A 20,745-nucleotide genomic window follows, 5' to 3' on the forward strand; every position below is an offset into this window, starting at 1 on the left:
AAACTACACTGGGAAGATCCCAGGGGATAGGAACGGGGGGGCGGGTCCCAACTTAGGTGGGTGTTTATGTCAGGAGAGGGATGGTGATTTGGGCCTCAGCCCAGCGAGGCCGGCTGCCGGGCGGAGAAGTGCCAGCGAAGCAGGGGTTAGGGGAGAATCTATGACTGGGGGGTGGGGGTGAGGGCCCCGCGGAGCAATCAGGTGGGGGATGGAGCCTCGGGCTCCTCCGTGCTTTGTTCAGTTACAAGCCAGGCCCCGCTTTCCGGAGAAGCCAATTAGATCCCCGCCGGGGGATCATCTGACCTCGCGCCTCCCGCCGGGAGGGGCTTCGACAGGGGCGGGGCCGGCGGTCGCCTCCTCCGGGACCCGGCCGCGGGCCGTGCGGGGGAGTCCCGGGCGCCGCCGCGCAGCCCGGCCCCGCCCCGCGCCCGCCGCGCCCCGCCCTCGGGGCTTCCCGGGCGCGCGCCGCCCCGCCGTGTCCGCGCGCCACGCCCCCCTGCTCGCGGGCCGCGTGCGGAGCCGCGCGCCCCGGAGGCTCGGGGACCGTGGCGGCGGGCGGCGGCAGAGCAGCCGTCCGCGGGCCATGTCTTCCCCGGCCGTAGCGAGGAGCTCCCCGGGAGGGAGCCAGGAGGTGGACTCGCGGCCGCAGAGGCAGGGCCGGTTTTGGGAAGTGGGCGGCGGCGGCGGCGGCGGCGACCGGCTGGAGCGCGCCGCCGCGGAGTCGGAGCGCTGGGAGCTGCTGCTCCGCCGGGGCGAGCTGCTGGCGCTGGGCGGCCACCTGAAGGGCGCGCTGGAGGCGTACGCGGCGGCGCTGCGCCGCGGGGCCCCGGTCAGGCCCGAGTGCCTCGGCACCCTGGTTGACTGCCTGGTGTTCAACTACCGGCTCCGCCACGGCTTGGGCTGGAGCGCGAGTCCGGCGGGGGGCGCCCACCGCGGCGATAGCGCCGGCGGGCTGCTTAGCTGCCTGGGCTGCCGGGGCTTCCTCAGCGAGCCGGTGACCGTGCCCTGTGGCCACAGCTACTGCCGCCGCTGCCTGCGGAGAGAGCTCCGCGCGCGCTGCCGCCTCTGCCGGGACCGGCTGCCGCCCGCCGCGGCTGCCGATGCCCCGGGGACCTCCCCGCGGCCGCCTCCGGCCGCCGCCGCCGCCGCCACCGCCACCGCCTCCTCCGGCTTCAGGACCAGCGTCGTTCTCAACCACCTGGCCGAAAAGTGGTTCCCGGGCCAGCGGGAGCGAGCCCGGGCGGCCGGCCGGCTCGGGGAGCTGCTGCACCAGGGGCGCTACCGGGAGGCCCTGGCCGCCGCCTGCGAGGAGCTGCGAGCAGGTGAGCGCGCGGGCCCCGCGACCGCACCCTTCCTTCCCGACGAGCGGGGCGGCCCCAAGCTCGTCTGCGCCCCAGGCCGGCTGCCTCCCAGGGCTTGCGTCTTGGGGTCCCGGGTTGTGTGTGTTTTGGGGGGTGTGTGTGGGAAGGGGCGGCGCCCCGAGGTGCTTCGGTCACAATGGGGATCGCCCTCGAGCCGACTGTGACGCGGCGCGGGGTTTCCTACGCCTCGGCCTGGCGCTGTGGCGGGCGCGCCCCGAGTGGAGCGGCGCGGAGCGGGTGGCCGGGCGAGGCCGCGCGAGCGCGGGATGGGGAGGGTGTTGGGCGAGCCTGAGCGTCGGCTCGCTTCCTGCCGCGCTCTTTCCGGTAATTGGCCGCCCGGGCCGGGTCCGCCGCGGGGAGACTCCTTGCCGGGGCGGGGAAGTGGATCCCCAGCCGAGGATGGGCGTGCAACGTATATATCTTGGTCTCCCGCAGAAGTCACCGGGGCAATTGGAAGCCGCGGGAGGCAGAATTGCATAAGCCGGGGTGGGTGGGGGTGGTGGAGGGCGTTGTGTAACGGGTGACGTCGGGTGGGCGTGGCGGGAGCTGGGCGCCCGCACCCCGCACCCGGAGGCCCGGTCGGAGCTGCCCAGGGTTGTCCCAGTCTTGAATGAGAACGCCCGGAGACTTGCTGCCTCTTGATGGTTTCCACCTGTCTGTTTCACAGCGTGCTTATTTCAGAAACGCTTGTGCTTCCTTTCGAATGCACGTAGCTCACGGTGAAGATAATAGAGGTAGTCTCTGATGGAGTTCGTGGCCACGCTTGTGTTTGCCTTTCCACACTCTTGATCAAGCTCTGGCGGCGAAGGGCCTCTGAAGATCTTTGGTCTGTTCTTTCGCCGCCAAGAAGCAGTTTCAGCCTGCTAACCTAGGCTAGCCACTTTTCTTAAGGTGGTTTGGGGCTGTGGAAAGAGACCTTGGCGGAGGTAGTTAGCTGTGTAAAATGAAACGTTGTAAAATCGGTAGTTTTTTACCATGGGTATTCCCTCCACCCCCACTCTTGGGACGTTATCAGGGGCAATATCTAGAGACGTTTTTGGTGGCCACCCCTTGTGCGAGTGGAGTGGTGCTGGTACAAATAGTGGGCAGAGGCCACGGAGGCTCTTTCAGTATCCAGTGATGCGCGGGACAGTTTCCCACACAATGATCAAGGCCTGAAATGTCAGTTTTGTCCTTGTTAACCCTTGTGTGAAATAAGCATATTTCAAGGTGGAATAGAATAATACTTGGAGAATTAACCACCAAGGAAGTAGAATTAATCACCAAGAAGATAAACTGATGTGAGGTTTGAGGTGCATTTATAAACTGTAACTGAAAGCATCTTGGAAGCTTTTTTTTTTTTAAACCCTAAGCGCTCAGTCATTTTGAAGTAGTCATTATGTTAAGTCGTTGAATACCTTTAGAATTCAAACCGCAAACTTGGCATGCTTTCATATACTTTCAGTATCTTTACGGGGAGTAGCAGTTATAGAAGTAGCATGATAGACCCAGAACAAAACAACTATTTGGAAGACAAAATTCCTCAACAGCTCATTCTCTCTGGGTGAATCGAGTTTGGATGGTCAACGAAGGACAGACCATCTAGGACACGTTCTTCAAAATGAGGAAGCAGAAGCTGGGGCAGTGACACGACTGGTCCCCAGTCACACATCCAGCTGATGTGTGGAGGCAACACTGTGTCCTGAATTTCTCCTAAATGTTGGATCAGGATTCATCCTACCGTTAGGGCTCATCCAATGAAAATGTGTGGCATCAATTCCCAAGGAAGTTTTTTGCCACTAGTGTGAAATAAAGGAGAAACTTACTGACAGCCCTATTCATTATTAACTCCTACTGATTTAAATGGTTTGACCTCTTAAATTAGGCTTTTTGAAAAAATTCAGGTCCTAATCCACAGAAGAACAGGGAGTATTTACTAATTAAGATCTAGCTTAGCGTTCTATGACCAATAATGTTTTTAATTAAAGAAGATTTGGGCCTGGGATTGAGGATATTATTTTTTAACAGGAAAAGATTGAAATATCTACTCTTTCTCCTTTTTTTCAATTTGCATAGACTACATGTGGGAATTTTGTCCATTCAGCTGCTTCATTCTACTTTTTCAGGACTAGAACCCAAGACTCCTTTGACTTCGTCCATTTTCTCCTGAGTTTTAGGTCTTTGAAAAATCTGTAATTCCATACTCCGAAATGTGTCTGATTGGTACTAATGAGGATAACTTTTTTCATCCTTTGAATCTTTAGTACAAAGTAGGAAGAAAAAAATCTCAGAGCTAACAAATTATAGTTGATGGAGTGCAGATATTATGTGTTTAACAGTTTATGAGGGTAAATAAAAAGGTTTAGTAGAGTTATAAATCTACTTGTGCAGTTAAGGTTTAACTTTTTGAGAGCTAGTTAGCTAGAAAGGCATTTGAAATGTGTTTGTATAATTGGACAGCTGTACCCCAGATACCTTCATTATTGCTAACAGTGGAAAAAGACTATAATTTCTTCATATAATTCTTGCAATGAAACAAGTAAATACTATTAACTAGAAAAAATAATCAGTCTACAGTTAGCCCACACACATCCAAATTTAAGCCCTTTCAACAAGAAAGGAAAGCTAGAAAACCTTTGCCAAAATCAGAACGTTCCCATGAGATTACATAAGTTTCTGTTGAATTGAAATATATTTAGATAACATTTAATCCATTGATCTTTTGGTATTAACTTTTGGATGTTTCATAACTTTGTCTTTTTGGTATTCAGGAATATTATGTAAAGATCTTTTCTGCTTTGGTTCTTTATACTTAAGACTCTTAAAATGATCCCACTCAGCTATGCTCTTTGTTTTATTTTTAATGAATTTTTACACTGGCTTGCTCCTCTCTCCACAAAGAAGACCAACAGAACAATATAATTTATAATTTGAAATGGTTAGAAAGTAAATAAAAGTCACAGGGAAGAGAACATTTTATTTAAAACACTTGGAGAAAAAAGTTTTATTTTTAATATTCAAAAAAAATGTTTGGCTATGCTAGATCTTATTTGCAGCGTTCAGAATCTTCTGTTTGTCGAGGCATGTGGGTTCATTTTTGTTTTGTTTTTAGTTGTGGCGTTTGGAATCTGTAGATGCAGCGTGTGGGGATCTAGTTCCCTGACATGGGATCGAACCTGGGCCCCCTGCACTGGGAGTGCAGAGTCTTAGCCATTAGACCACCGGGAAATCTCTGTTTTGATTATTAATTATGTGTTCCTTGTCAGGTATTTCAAAATGTTTTATATCATTTCATTGTCACAAAGAATTCTATGGAGTACTATTATCCTCAGAGGGAAATTGAAGCGCCTGAGGTGCCTAGTACTGCCTAGTAGTTAGAGCTGTGCCTATTGGTGTCTAACGACCTGGGTTTGAATCCCAGTGCAGTCTCCACCTGCTCTAACCTCCCTGTGTCTAACCTCCCTGTTTTGCTTTCCTTATCTGAAAAGTGAGCAGTGTCTACCTCATAGACAACAATCGTAACAACAGCCTAGGCCTGTTGTGAGAATTAAGAGAGTCAAAATGTGTGAAGTGCTCCGAATGGTGCCTGGCGGATAAATACCCAGTAAATATTAATTAAAATATTCTTAAAATGTAAAATTTGTGCCCCAGCTAGAAGATGATTTAGCCAAAATTGAAATCTAAATCTTATGATATCAAGTCCTGTTCTTTTATCTCTACCACATTAATATTACCAGTGCATGTGTGCGGGCTAAGTTGCTTCAGTCATGTCCAACTCTTTATGACCCCATGGTGGGTATCCTGCCAAGTTCCTCTGTCATGGAATTCTCCAGGCAAAAATACTGGAGTGGGTTGCTGTTCCCGTCTCCAGGGGATCTTCCCAACTCATGGATCCAACTCGGATCTCCTGTTTTGCAGGCGGATTCTTAACCATCTGAGCCACCAGGGTATATTAACAGAGTGAGGGTTAAATCCTGATTCTGGCCTACATATGTTAATTAGTAGTAACATTTTAGCATATATCAATAAAATATAGATGCTGCAAGGCTTTCCTGATAAAAAGATTAGTCAAATTACGTGTATGTTAGGTGCTTAGTCATGTCCAACTCTTTGGGACCCGATCGACTGTAGCCCGCCAGGCTCCTCTGTCCGTGGGATTTTCCAGTCAAGGATACTGACATGGGTTTCCATTTCCTTCTGCAGGGGATTTTTCTAACCTAGGGATCGAACTGCATTTCAGGCAGATTCTTTACCATCTGAGCCACCAGGGAAAAAAGATTAGTCAAATTATAGGTAAATACTGAATACATTTAAAGAAAATGTAAAAGGTTTTTTAACATTTTATTAGTCAATGAGGTTAACATGAAGAGATTTGAATTTAATTTATCCCCTCAAAGAGTCAGACAAGACTGTGTGAAACTCAGGCTTCACTTCAAACTTATGTATCCCTTGGAGTGGGGCAGGGCAACCCACTCCAGTATTCTTGCCTGGAGAATCCCATGGACAGAGAAGCCTAGCAGCCTGCATTCCATAGGGTCGCAAAGAGTTGTATGCAACTGAAGTGACTTACCATGCAAACTTATGTATGCCCTAACTTACTCTGCCAAATGCTTGAAACAGTAAACATTGACATTTATATGGTGGTTTATACTTCGCAACACATTTTCACTTCCATTAACTGAGGACTTCCCTGGTGGCTCAGACAGTAAAGCGTCTGTCTACAATGCGGGAGACCTCGGTTCGATCCCTGGGTCGGGAAGATCCGCTGGAGAAGGAAATGGCAATCCACTCTACTACTATTGCCTGGAAAATCCCATGGACAGAGGAGCCTGATAGGTTACAGTCCATGGGGTCGGAAAGAGTTGGACAGGACTGAGCGACAAAGATCATGCGAGATAGGAGACGCTGTATTAGTACCCCGAATTCATAGAATGTAGAAAAAGAGCTCCAAGAAAGTGACTTTTTAAAGGCAAGCAAGTAACCAAGTTACAACTGAAAGCAGAAACTGGGCATGTGGGTATTGCTTCTAAGACTGATTGATTTTAAAATGAGCATATAAATCTTAAGTGTTCTTGTTATTAACAAGTGTTTGTTGAGTGCTTGCTCTATACTAGGCTTTGTTTTAGGTGTTGGAAATACAGAGGTGAATAAAATCAAGTGCCTGTCCTCAAGAGAGTTTGTGTTTTTTGTTTCTCTTAAAGTTGCAGCAAATTAGTGTTTCTTGAAAATAGTTAGAAAAGGGGCTTATTGCTTAACTGATTTATAACAAACTGAATGTGTATCCTGTATATCTCTGATTCATCTTTCCTTTAATTCAGAAGTCCACTTTTAGGATTTTTGCAGTGCCTCACGGTCACTATTATAACAGCATTTTCTCATTGTTATAGAAAATGAAAAAGGGGGTTATATAAATAATTCTGAAGTGGTCTGTTTAAAATAATTTCTATGTTTTTACTTTTTATTCATCAAGCAAATGATGAAAGATTGACCAAAGCTCAGTTATCATAGATTTCTCATTATTTATATATTAAACTTTGGTTTACTCAGTCTTGTTTTTATATTTAGTGAAATATTTCTGGAGGCTTAGGTGTATTCAAGTATAATTTTAAATGTATTTGTATAGTATTCTGCCTCTAATGGCTTCCCTGATAGCTCAGTTGGTAAAGAATCCACCTACAGTGCAGGAGACCCAGGTTCGATTCCTGGGTTGGGGAAGGGACAGGCCACCCACTCCAGTATTCCTGGGCTTCCCTTGTGGTCCAGCTGGTAAAGAATCTGCCTGCAATGTGGGAGACCTGGGTTCGATCCCTGGGTTGGGAAGATCCCCTGGAAAAGGGAAAGGCTACCCACTCCAGTATTCTGGCCTAGAGAATTTCATGGACTGTATAGTCCATGGGGGTCACAAAAAGTCAGACACGACTGAGCGACTTTCACTACTGCCTCTTGCATTATAAAGATATTTTTTGAAATTGTCATTATGTTTTACTATAGAAGGTGAATGATTTAAGAGAACTCTAAAATGCTAAGCAGAAGTTTCTGTTCAATTTTTTTTTTTCTTTTTCTTGTGGTGTTAATAGAATAGGATCATTCTTTTTTCTTTTTCTCTTCCCCTCCTTTTGTGCAACCTGAATTACTAATCCCTAAAGATATTTCCTCTGTCCATGGAATTCTCCAAGTAAGAATACTAGAGTGGGCAGCCATTTCCTTCTCCAGGGGATGTCCCCGACACAGGTATTGCACGCCGATTATTATCCTCTGAGCCATCAGGGAAGCCCAAAGATATTTCTTACCTGGTCTATGAGGTATTTGAGTAAAAGAGGAAATTTCTTACCTGGTCTATGAGGATTATTTGAGTAAAAGATGTAGAAAATACTTTACCTTGTATTAAGAACTGATGTCATTTATTTATCAACTTGTTTTGAAATATTTTGTAATTTAACAGCAATTGTTATTTATTGAGCACTTATGTGCCAGGCCTTGTGTTAACTGTTAACATGCATCCCTTTTAAAAAATATTGTTTATTTGGCTGTGCTGGGTCTTAGTTGCCACACATAGGATCTTTGATCTTTAGTTGTGGCAGACTGGATCTAGTTCCCTGACCAGGAATCGAACCCATGCCTCCTTCATTGGGAGAGTGGAGTCTTAGCCACTCAACTACCAGGGACGTCCCCTCACAACAGTCTTAAGATGTAGGTATCTCGAGCATTTTATAGGTGAGGAGACAGGTTCAAAGAGTTAAATAAATGGTCAAAAGTGAATCAGAACCCAGATCTTCTGAATCTAGTGGTTATGATCTTAATTAGTACACCAAACTACTATTCCTGGACTTTATTAATCGCTAATAACTTGTCAGTCAGCAGCTCTTAGTTTAACTGTGATAACCAAGTTCTATAGAAAAAATTTGGTATTTCAGTTAGCCATTGGAATTCTTAAACTAGCTGAACATATAAAAAGAAAAGACACTCAAGAGGAATGATAAAAAGGAAATGAACAGGGAATTTTTACACTTACACATAAATAATTCAAATAGCCAATAAATAGTTTTAAGGTCAAACTCACTGAGAAAAGGCACACTAAGATAATGATGCTGTTTTTCATTTGTATTTTTAAATTATTTTAAATGAAACAAAGATGAATATTTTTTAATGATAAAAAGTTCACAAAGAAGATAGACATTGTAAACCATTAGACACCTAATAACAAAGAATCAGATACATCAGAAGAAATATAAGGGAAAACAAAAAATATATAATCATAATGAGACATACTAACTTTTCTCTAAGAATATTTTATGAAGTGCAGAAAAAATGAATCAGAGCATCTTGAATGATATCGTTAATAACTTGAATGTAATTTATGTTTAATTAATGTATATTAATCTGATATCCTACACAGATATATTTAAAATTTTGTATCTCATATGTTGTTGTTAGTGTCCATAGGAGATTTAGAAAAAGTGGCAAAAAGATAAACATTACTAAATTTCAAAAAGTAGAATTCTTGGTGATTCAGTTTTACATATACCCATATTATTAATTTTCCATTACAAGATATTGACTATAGTTCCCTGTGCTATGCAGTAAAGCTTTGTTGCTTGTTGCATATATATTTTTTAAAATTAGAAATCTAGCATTCTATTCATAATAAGTTGAACAAATGGAATCAAAATGTCAAAAATTTTTTAATTAGGCAAAAATTCATTTTCTAAAATATGTTATACATATTATTTATATATATGTATACTAAAGCTTTTCTACTGTGCTTGAGAAAGAACATCAAAAAAAAAAGGGGGGAGATGGAGAAATTGGAAATTATAAAGTAAATGAAATGGGAGCACTGAATATGAAATAGAAAAAGTGAAACAAACTAAATAAAAGTAAAAGCTCCTCATATAGTCCAGTTGTTTGTAAACATGGCTGCTCGTTAGAAGGAGAAGGCAATGGCAACCCACTCCAGTACTCTTGCCTGGAAAATCACACGGACGGAGGAGCCTAGTGGGCTGCAGTCCATGGGGTCGCTAGGAGTCGGACAAGACTGAGCGACTTCACTTTTACTTTTCACTTTCATGCATTGGAGAAGGAAATGGCAACCCACTCCAGTGTTCTTGCCTGGAGAATCCCAGGGATGGGGGAGCCTGGTGGGCTGCCGTCTATGGGGTCGCACAGAGTCGGATACGACTGAAGCGACTTAGCAGCAGCAGCAGCTCGTTAGAAACATATCTGGAGCTCTGGCAAAAAGAAAAAGCAATATCTGGGCATTCCCCCCCCTCCCACAAAATGCCTTGATAATTATGATATGTATCTGGATTTTAAAAAGTGATTACAGGTTTTCCTATTAAATGGTAGTTTTGGTGATACAGAATTCTGTTTTTCTGTTGACCAGTCATGATACAGTGGTATTAAGTGGGTAATAGTTACATAATCACAGTAGTAAAAGATGTTTATCAGTTCTTACAATCAATAGCCAGACAAAAAATAAAAGATAATTACAATTGCAAGCCATAATGGAAACATGATTAACCTAATAATATGAAATAAATACATACAGTTTGAGGGGTCAAGCAGAGTGATGTGAAAAGTGGAAGTGCACGTGTTTCCGTGTGTTTTCATCTGCTCAGCCAGTCTGTCTCTTGGTTGGTTCTTTTAATTCATTTACATTTAAGGTGATTATCAATATGTATTATCCTATTACTGTTTTTTTAATTTGGGGGGTTTATTTTCTGTAGGTAGGTCTTTCCCTTCTCGTTTCGTGCCTAGAGAAGTCCTTTAGCATTTGTTGTAAAGCTGGTTTGGTGGTGCTGAATTCTCTTTTGCTTGTCTGGAAAGCTTGTCATTTCTCCATCAGATCTGAAGGAGAGTCTTACTGGATAGAGTATTCTTGGTTGTTGGTTCTTCCCTTTCATAATATTTCATTTTAAGTATATCATGCCATTCCCTTCTGGATTATAGAGTTTCTGTTGAGACATCAGCTGATAGCCTGATGGGAGTTCCCTTGTATGTTATTTGTCGTTTTTCCCTGGTCACTTTCAGTATTTTATCTTTGTCTTTAATTTTTGTCTGTTTGATTTGCTATGTGTCTTGGTGTGTTCCTCCTTGGGTTTATCCTTCCTGGGACTCTCTGTGCTTCCTGGACTTGGTTGACTATTTGCTTTTCCATGTTAGGAAAGTTTTCAGCTATTATCTCTTAAAATATTTTCTCAGGTCTTGTCTTTTCTCCTTTTGGGACCCCTATAATGCAAATGTTGGTCTGTTTAATGTTGTCCCAGAGATCCCTTAGGCTGTCTTCATTTCTTTTCCTTCTTTTTTCTATATCCTGTTCTGTGGCAGTGATTTCCACCATTCTGTCCTCCAGCTCATTTATCCCCTCTTCTGCCTCAGTTATTCTGCTGTGAATTCCTTCTAGAGTACTACTCATCTGTTTGTTTCTTTTTTAGTTCTTCTAGGTCTTTGGTAAACATTTTTTGCATCTTCTCAATCTTTGTTGCCATTTTTTTCCAAGATCCTGAATCATCTTCACTATCATTATTCTGAATTCTTTTTCTGGAAGGTTGCCTATCTCCTCTACATTTTAGTTGTTTTCCTGGGGTTTTGTCTTGTCCCTTCATCTAGGACATAACTTTCTGCTTTTTCATGCTGGTTGTGTGTTAGTCGCTCAGTCGTGTCTGCCTCCCTGCTCCCCATAGATTGTAGCCTGCCAGGCCCCAGGCTCCTCTCTCCATGGAATTCACCAGGCAAGAATACTGGAGTGGTTGCCATTCCCTTCTCCAGGGGATCTTCCCGACCCAGGGATCAACCCCGGGTCTCCCTGCATTGCAGGCAGATTCTTTACCATCTGAGCCACCAGGGAAGTCCTTAACTTTCTGAAATGTGGCTTGTTTTACTCGCTGTGGAATTGTGGTTCTACTTGCTTCTTCTGCCTGCCCTTTGATGGAGGAGGCTAAGAGGCTTGTGTAAGCTCCCTGGTGGTGGGGAAAACTGGGTCTTGCTCTGGTGGGGACGCCCTTGCTTACTGAAGCTTTAATCCAATTGTCTGCTGATGAGTGGGTTTTCGCTCCCTCCCTGGTAGTTGTTTGGCCTGAGGCGACCCAGCCCCCAGCTCTAAGGTCAGCTTAATGGCTACCTTCAGGAGGGTTTACACCGAGGGGGACCTTCCCAGCCTGCTGCCTCCAGTGTCCTGTCCCTGTGCGTGGTCCCTGCCGACCCACACCCCCCCAGGAGAGCCTCATCCCAGCAGGTGGTTTCGGTTCAGTCTCCCGTGGAGTCGCTGCTCTTTTCCTCTGGGTCTTGGTGTGCGCGTGGTTTGGTTTGTGCCCTCCAAGACTGGAGTCTCTGTTCCCCCAGTGCTGTGGAAGTCTTGTAATCAAATCCCGCTGGCCTTCAAGGTCAGATTCCCTGAGGATTCCCAGTCCCTTTGTCTAGTCCCCAGGCTGGGAAGCCTGACGTGGGGTTCCAGACCTTCACAATAGTGGGAGAACTTGTTTGGTATTACAGTTCTTATGGTTCTCCAGTCTGTGGGTCACTCACCGGGCGGGTATGGGATTTGATTTTATCGTGATTGTGCCCCTCCCACTGTCTTGCAGCGGCTGCTTCTTTGTGTTTGAATGTGGGGTATCTTTTTTGGTAGGTTCCAGCATCCTCCTGTCGATGGTTGTTCAACAGCTAGTTGTGATTTTGGTGTTCTCACAGGAGGAGATGAGCGCACATCCTTCTTCACTCCTATTTTCCTAGGAAACAAAAACACACAGCTTCTGGGAGTGTAACGTTTTTATAAAAGGAAGGTGAGCAGAATATATTGAAGACTTTGTATAATATATCTACATAGCTTTCTGCACACTCAGCTTTCTAGAAAATAAGGAAATAAGCTGATATGTAAAAGCTTATAGGTAAGTGTTCATTGCAGTACTTTTTATAGTAGCAAAAATTAGAATAGGGAATTTTACATAGATGGTATATATAATGGAATACTTTGCAACCATTAAGTATCTTGTGGATATAATCACATTGATAAAAAGCAGATTATACACAGTATATATGGTATATTTCATAAAACTATACATTAAAAATGTAATCTACCCACACAGATAAAAAAGTACAGGTTATATGCCAACACTGGTTATTTCTTAGTTCATGAGGGCATGAATTGAGGAGCTTAAGACGACAGATTTTAATGAATTGCTTTGTGGTAGGAAAAGGATCTTTGGTTCTTAATTTTCTGTATTTTTCAAAGTTTATAGGTAAATATTTTATAACACTTGTTATTCAAAACAAGTGTCTTGAAGATAAATGATGTGTACACACCTCTTACTATCCATCACCTACTGGAAAACAGATTTCTTTGAGAAGTCTCCACTTTGGAGAATTCTCTTCCTGCAGCCCATGCGGTACCTTGGACCACTTAAAGCTAGTTTCCTCAGATGTATAGCAGAATTTTATTTCAGTTGTTCTATTGACCTAAGTACTGACGATACCACCATGTCGAAGAGAAGAGGGAATGAGGGCAAGGATTGACGAGCCCAAGGGGACAGATTTTAATGAATTTTCCCTGCTTCAGCAGACATTTATCAAAGCAGGAATAGAGGATACAGAGACAGTAAATAATGGAGGGAGCTCAAAAACAGATTTTTTTATAATTAAATATATGCCATGCACATACAGTGATGGAACACAATCGTAATAGCAAACACTTAAGTAGAGCTTATAATGTACCAAGCCCTGTTGTAAGTATGCCCTGTGAGCCCTGTTATTAGCAAAGGTGAACAGCAGGAACTCTGGATCCAGGTGGCTGGAGGGAGCATCTAGAATCCTTCACTTACGAGCTGTTTGGTCTTGGGCAAGATACTTTAACTTTCTGTACTCAGTTTCTTTATAAAAATGTGAACAATGTTAGACCCACATAGGATTGTTCTGAAGGCTGTAGATCATTTAGAACAGTCTATAGTTTTTGTTGTTACCAAATAACTGTATTAACTGAAAAAAATTATCATCTCACATGTTTAAAATTCTTACCCTTTGCTCCTTTGTGTATATTTTTGCATTTAAAAAGTCTATTGAAAATTAGTTCAGTTCTTCCCTTGGGGGTAGTTTTTTCTTTTTTTAACTTTTATTTTATCAGCCATAAAAAGGAACAAATTTGAGTCAGTTGTAGTGAGGTGGATGAACCTAGAGCCTGTTATACAGAGTGAAGTAAGTCAGAAAAACAATACTGTATATTAACACATATACATGGAATCTAGAAAAATGGTACCGATGAACCTGTTTGCGGGGCAGAAATAGAACAGACTTGCGGACACTGGGGGAGGGAGAGGGTGGGACGAATTGAGAGAGTAGCTTGACAAATGCACACGGCCACATGTAAAAGAGAGAAGGGGCAGGAAGCAGCTGTATAGCCAGGAAGTTCAGTTCACATGCCTGGTGATGACCTAGAGGGGTGGGATGGTGGGAGGAGGGAGGTCCGGGAGGGAGGGAGTATACGCACACCTTTAGCTGATTTACTTCTTTGTACAGCAGAAATCAACACAACATTCTAAAGCAGTTATCCTCTGAATAAAAATAAGTTTTTATTTTTATTGGAGTTAGGTTAACAGTGTTAGTTTCAGGTATATAGCAAAGTGATTCAATTATATATATACACGTATTGTTCTTAAATTCTTTTCCATTTAGTTTATTACAGAATATTGAGCAGAGTTCTCTGTGCTGTACAGTAGGTCCTTATTGGTTATCTGTTTCAAATGTGATGGTGGTGGTGGTTTACTTCTCAGTCGTGTCCAACTGTATGCAACCCCATGGACTGTAGCCCACCAGGCTCCTCTGTCCAGGGGATCTTCCTGACCCAGAAATTGAATTCAAGTCTCCTTCATTGGCAGGCAGATTCTGTATCTGTTTTGTAATAAGTTCATTTGTATCATTTTTTTTTTTAGATGCCACATATAAGCAGTATCATATGGTATTTTCTTGTCTTTTTCTGGCTTCACTTAGTACGCTAGTCTCTAAGTCCATCCATGCTGCTGCTGATGGCACTGTATCATTCTTTTTTATGGCCGAATAGTATTCCACAGTGTCTATGTACCACATCTTCGTCCATCACCTGTAGATGGACATTTAGCTTGCTTTTGTGTCTTGCCTGTTGTAAATAGTGCTGCAGTGAACATTGGGGTACCTGTATCTTTTCAAATTCTGGTTTTCTCTGGATACATGTTACGGAATGAGATTGCTGAATCATATGGTAACTCTATTTTTAGTATGGAGGTGTTCTTCATAGTGGCTGTACCAGTGTACATTCCTACCAACAGTGTAGGAAGTTTCCCTTTTCTCCACACCTTCTCCAGCATTTATTGGTTTTGATGATGGGCATTCTGACTGATGTGAGGTGATACCTCATTGTTGTTTTGGTCTGCATTTCCCTAATAATTAGCCATGTTGAGCATCTTTTCATGTGCCTCTTGGCCATCTGTATGTCTTTGTTGGGGAAATGTCTGTTGAGACCTTCTGCCCATTTTTTGATTGTGGTGTTTGTTTTGGCATTGAGTTGCATGAGCTGTTTGCAGATTTTGAAGATTAATCCTTTGTCAGTTGTTTCATTTGCAGGTATTTTCTCCCATTCTGTGCATGCGTGCGTGCTCAGTCATGTCCAGCTCTTAGAGACCTCATGGATTGTAGTCCGCAAGATTCCTCTGTTCATGGGATTTTCCAGGCAAGAATACTGGAGTGGGTTGCCATTTCCTCCTCCAGGGGATCTTTCCGACCCAGGGATTGACCCTGAGTCTTCTGCGTTGGCAGGTGGATTCTTTACCACTGAACCACCAGGGAAGCCCCATTTGGTGGGTTGTCTTTTTGTTTTATGGTTTCCTTTACTGTGAAGAAGTTTTTGATTTGATTAGGTCCCATTTATTTTTGGCTTTATTTCCATTACTCTGGGAAGCGGATCTAAAAAGATATTGCTGAGATTTATGTCAGAATATTTTCTCCCCATGTTTTCTTGAGAGAATTTTCTAATACCAGGCCTTACATTTAGGTCTTTTCTTTTTAAATTGGAGTATAATTCCTTTACAGTGTTATATTAGTTTCTGCTGTGCAATAAAGTGAATCTCCCAACTCATCTCTCCCTCTCCTTTCTGCTCTATGTCCACATGTCCGTGATCTATGACTCCCTCTCTATTCCTGCCCTGGATTTAGGTTCATCTATACCATTTTTCTAGATTCCACATATATGTGTTAATACATGATACTTGTTTTTCTCTTTCTGACTTCACTCTGTATGACAGACTCTAGGTCCATCAACACCTCTACAGGTGACCCAGTTCCATTCCTTTTTATGGCTGATTAATATTCCATTGTATGCATGTACCATATTTTCTTTATCAATTCATCTGTCTTTGGGCATTTGGTTTGCTTCCATGTCCTGACTGTTGTAAGTACTGTTGCATTGAACGTTGGGTCATCTGTCTTTGGCCATTTGCTTTGCTTCCATGTCCTGGCTATTGTGAGTACTGTTGCATTGAACGTTGGGGTACACGTGTCCTTTTGACTTACAGTTTTCCCAGGGTGTATGCCCAGAAGTGGGATTGCTGGGTCATATGGTAATTCTAGTTTTAGTTTTTTAAAGAACCTCCATACAATTCTCTACCATGGCTATATCAGTTTACATTCTCACCAACAGAGCAAGAAGGTTCCTTATTCTCCACACCCTCTCTAGCATTTATTGTTTGTAGTTTTTTTTTTTTTTTTTTACTTTACAATATTGTAGTGGTTTTCCCATACATTGACATGAATCTGCCACGGGTCTACATGTGCTCCCCATCCTGAACCCCCCTCCCTCCCCCCTCCCCATCCCATCCCTCCTGTATCATGCATTGAACCTGGACTGGCGATTCGTTTCACGTATGATAATTTACATGTTTCAGTGCCATTCTCCCATATCATCCCGCCCTCGCCCTCTCCCACAGAGTCTAAAAGACTGTTCTATACATCTGTGTCTCTTTTGCTGTCTCGCATACAGGGTTATCATTACCATCTTTCTAAATTCCATATATGTGTTAGTATACTGTATTGGTGTTTTTCTTTCTGGCTTACTTCACTCTGTATAATCGGCTCCAGTTTCATCCACCTCATTAGAACTGATTCAAATGTATTCTTTTTAATGGCTCAGTAATACTTGATTGTGTATATGTACCACAGCTTTCTTATCCATTCATCTGCTGATGGACATCTAGATTGCTTCCATGTCCTGGCTATTATAAACAGTGCTGTGATGAACATTGGGGTACACGTGTCTCTTTCAATTCTGGTTTCCTTGGTGTGTATGCCCAGCAATGGGATTGCTGGGTCGTATGGCAGTTCTGCTTTCAGTTTTTTAAGGAATCTTCACACTGTTCTCCATAGTGGCTGTACTAGTTTGCATTCCCATCAACAGTGTAAGACGGTTCCCTTTTCTCCACACCCTCTCCAGCATTTATTGCTTGTAGACTTTTGGATTGCAGCCATTCTGACTGGCGTGAAATGGTACCTCATTGTGGTTTTGATTTGCATTTCTCTGGTAATGAGTGATGTTGAGCATCTTTTCATGTGTTTGTTAGCCATCTGTATGTCTTCTTTGGAGAAATGTCTGTTTGGTGTACTCTTTGATTGGGTTGTTGATTTTCCTGGAATTGAGCTGCAGGAGTTGTTTGTATATTTTTAAGATTAATTCTTTGTTGATTTGTTTGCTGTCATTTTCTCCCATTCTGAAGGCTGTCTTTTCACCTTGCTTATAGTTTCTTTTGTTGTGCAGAAGCTTTTAATTAGGTCCCATTTATTTATTTTTGCTTTTATTTCCAATATTCTGGGAGGTGGGTCATAGAGGATCCTGCTGTGGTTTATGTTGGAGAGTGTTTTGCCTGTGTTTTCTTCTAGGAGTTTTATAGTTTCTTGTCTTACGTTTAGATCTTTAATCCATTTTGAGTTTATTTTTGTGTATGATGTTAGAAAGTGTTCTAGTTTCGTTCTTTTACAAGTGGTTGACCAATTTTCCTAGCACCACTTGTTAAAGAAATTGTCTTTTCTCCATTGTATATTCTTGCCTCCTTTGTCAAAGATAAGGTGTCCATAGGTGTGTGGATTTATCTCTGGGCTTTCTATTTTGTTCCATTGATCTATATTTCTGTCTTTGTGCCTGTACCATACTGTCTTGATGACTGTGGCTTTGTAGTAGAGCCTGAAGTCAGGCAGGTTGATTCCTCCAGTTCCATTCTTCTTTCTCAAGATTGCTTTGGCTATTCGAGGTTTTTTGTATTTCCATACAAATTGTGAAATTATTTGGTCTAGTTCTGTGAAAAATACTGTTGGTAGCTTGATAGGGATTGCATTGAATCTATAGATTGCTTTGGGGTAGTATACTCATTTTCACTATATTGATTCTTCTGATCCATGAACATGGTATATTTCTCCATCTATTTGTGTCCTCTTTGATTTCTTTCACCAGTGTTTTATAGATATAGGTCTTTAGTTTCTTTAGGTAGATATATTCCTAAGTATTTTATTTTATTTTATTTTTTGTTTTAATGGTGAATGGAATTACTAGAGCTAATCAATGTTTGTAGATTTTTTGATGATGGCCATTCTGACTGGTATGAACTAATACTTTGTTGTAGTTTTGATTTTCATTTCTTTAATAATTGGTGATGTTGAGTATCTTTTCATGTACCTTTTGTCCATCTGTATGTCTTTTTGGAAAGATGTCTGTTTAAGTCTTCCAGCCATTTTTGATTGGGCTGATGTTTTTGATATTGAGCTGCATGTTGTTCTTGTTTTTTAGTCACTCAGTCAGCTTTTTGTGACCCCATGGACTGTAGCACACCAGGCTTCCCTGTGCTTCACTACCTCCCAGTGTTTGCTCAAACTCATGTACATTGAGTCAGTGAGGCAATCCAACCATCTCATCCTCTGTCACCCCCTTCTCCTTCTACCTTCAATCTTTCCCAGCATTAGGGTCTTTTCCAGTGAGTTGGCTCTTTGCATCAGATGGCCAAAGTATTGGAGCTTCAGCATCAGTCCTTCCAGTGAATACTGAGAGTTGGTTTTCCTTTAGGATTGACTGATTTGATCTTACAGTACAAGGGACTCTCAAGAGTCTTCTCCAACACCACAGTCTGAAAGCATCAATTCTTTGGCACTCAGACTTTTTTTTATGGTCCAGCTCTTGTATTGGTACACAACTACTGGAAAAACCATAGCTTTGACTCTGCAGCAAAATGATGTCTCTGCTTTTGATGTCTCTCCATTTTCCTTTCTCAGGATTTCTTTGGCTATTTGGAGTCTTTTGTGTTTTCATACAAATTGTAAATTTTTTTGTTCTAAATCTGTAAAGAATTCCATTGGGAATTTGTTAGGGATTGCATTGAATCTGTAGATTGCTTTGGGTGGTATAATCATTTTCACAGAATTGATTCTTCGAGTCCAGGAACATGGTATATTTCTCCATCTGTTTGTGTCATCTTTGATTTCTTTTGTAATCAGTGTTTTATAGTTTTCTGAGTACAGGCCTTTTGTCTCCATAGATAGGTTTATTTCTGAGTATTTTATTCTTTCTCTTTCAATGGTAAATGGGATTGTTTCCTTTAATTACTCTTTCAGATCTTTTGTTATTAGTGTATAGGAATGCAGGAGATTTCTGTGCATTAATGTTGTATCCTGCAGCTTTACCAAATTCATTGATTAGCTCTAGTATTTTTTTAGTGGCATCTGTAGGGTTTTCTATGTATAGTATGATGGAATTTGCAGACGGTGACAGTTTTACTTCTTCTTTTCCAGTTTTTACTCCCTTTATTTCTTTTTCTCTGATTGCCATGGCTAGGACTTCTAAAACTATGTTGAATAAAAATGGTGAAAGCAGACATTCTTATCTTGTTCCTCTAGAGGAAATGCTTTTAGTTTTCACCGTTGAGAATGATGTTTACTGTGGTTTGTCGTACATGGCCTTCATTATGTTGATGTCTGTTCCCTCTTTGCCCACTTTCTGGAAAGTTTTTATCTAAATGGATGTTGAATTTTGTCAGAAGCTTTTCCTGCATCTATTGAGATGATCATATGTTTTTTTTATTCTTTAATTTGTTAATATGAAGTATCATATTGATGTGTATATTTTGAGAAATCTTTGCATTCATGGGATAAATCCCACTTGATCATGGTGTTTGATTAATGTGTTGTTGGATTCTCTTTGCTAGTATTTTGTTGAGGATTTTTGCATTTATGTTCATCAGTGATACTGGTCTGTAATTTTCTTTTTTTGTGATATCTTTGTCTGGTTTTGCTATCAGGGTGATTGTGGCCTCATGGAATGAATTCCCTCTGCAGTTTTTTGGACGAGTTTGAGCAGGATGGGTGTTAATTCCCTAAATAAATGATAGAATTGGTCTGTGAAACCATCTGGTCCTGGACTTGTTTGTTGGAAGATTTTTAATTACAGTTTCAATTTCGTTACCTGTGATTGGTCTGTTTATAGTTTCAAATTCTTCTTCATTCAGTTTTGGAAAGTTGTATAGTTTTAAGAATTTGTCCATTTCTTCCAGGTTGTCCCATTTTATTGGCATATAGATGCTTGTAGTAGTTAGTCGGTTATGATCATTGTATTTCTGTGGTGTCAGATGTTATTTCTCATTTTTTATTTAATTTTAGTATTTGAGTCCTCTCCCTTTTTTTCTTTGAATCTGGCTAAAGCCAAAGGTTTATCAATTCTATCTTCTCAAATAACCAGCATTTAGTTCTATTGATTGCTATTATTTTCGTCTTTTCTATTTATTTCTGCTCTGATCTTTATGATTTCTTTCCTACTGACTTTGTGTTTTCTTTGTCCTTCCTTCTCTGGTTGCATTAGATGTCAGGTTAGACTGAGATTTTTCTTGTTTCTTGATTGTTAGAACTGTTTGAATTGTTTTTGCTGCCTCCCGTAAGTTGTGGATCATTGTGGGTTTTGTTTTTGGTTGTGCTGGGACTTCATTGCTGTGCAGGCTTTTTCTCTAGTTGCAGCGAGTGGGGCCTGCTCTCTAGTGCAGTGCACAGGCTTCTGATTGTGGCTTCTTCTCTTGGTGTGGAGCACAGGCTCTAGATGCATGGGCTTCAGTAGTTGTGGCTACCGGGCTCAAGAGCACAGGCTCAACAGTTGTGGTGTACTGGCTTAGTTGCTGCGGGGCATGTGGGATCCCAGACCAGGAATCAAACTCATGTCTCCTGCATTGGCAGGTGCATTCTTTACCACTGAGCCACCAGAAAAACCATTTGTTTCTGTGTATTTTTTTTTTTCCTTTGATTTCTTTAGTGATCTCTCGGTTATTGGCAGCACGCTATTTAGCCTCTGTGGGTTTTTTTTTTTACAGTTCTTTTGCAGTGTCAGATATAATTTCTCATTTTTCTCCCTGTAATTGATTTCTAATCT

At 42.2% G+C, this 20,745-nt stretch overlaps 1 protein-coding gene across 1 annotated transcript in view; it reads left to right on the forward strand.

Moving 5' to 3' along the window:
• The first annotated feature begins 583 nt into the window (after window positions 1–583).
• The window catches only part of LONRF1 (LON peptidase N-terminal domain and ring finger 1), a 46,419-nt gene continuing 26,257 nt past the window's right edge, over window positions 584–20,745 (forward strand). Inside the window, exon 1 of the mRNA XM_052661467.1 lies at window positions 584–1,322. Coding sequence (XP_052517427.1) covers window positions 584–1,322 — 739 coding nt within the window. The remainder of the gene's footprint in view (window positions 1,323–20,745) is intronic.

The sequence above is a fragment of the Budorcas taxicolor genome, chromosome 24 (genome assembly GCF_023091745.1).
Source record: "Budorcas taxicolor isolate Tak-1 chromosome 24, Takin1.1, whole genome shotgun sequence".
Classification (NCBI taxonomy): domain Eukaryota; kingdom Metazoa; phylum Chordata; class Mammalia; order Artiodactyla; family Bovidae; genus Budorcas; species Budorcas taxicolor.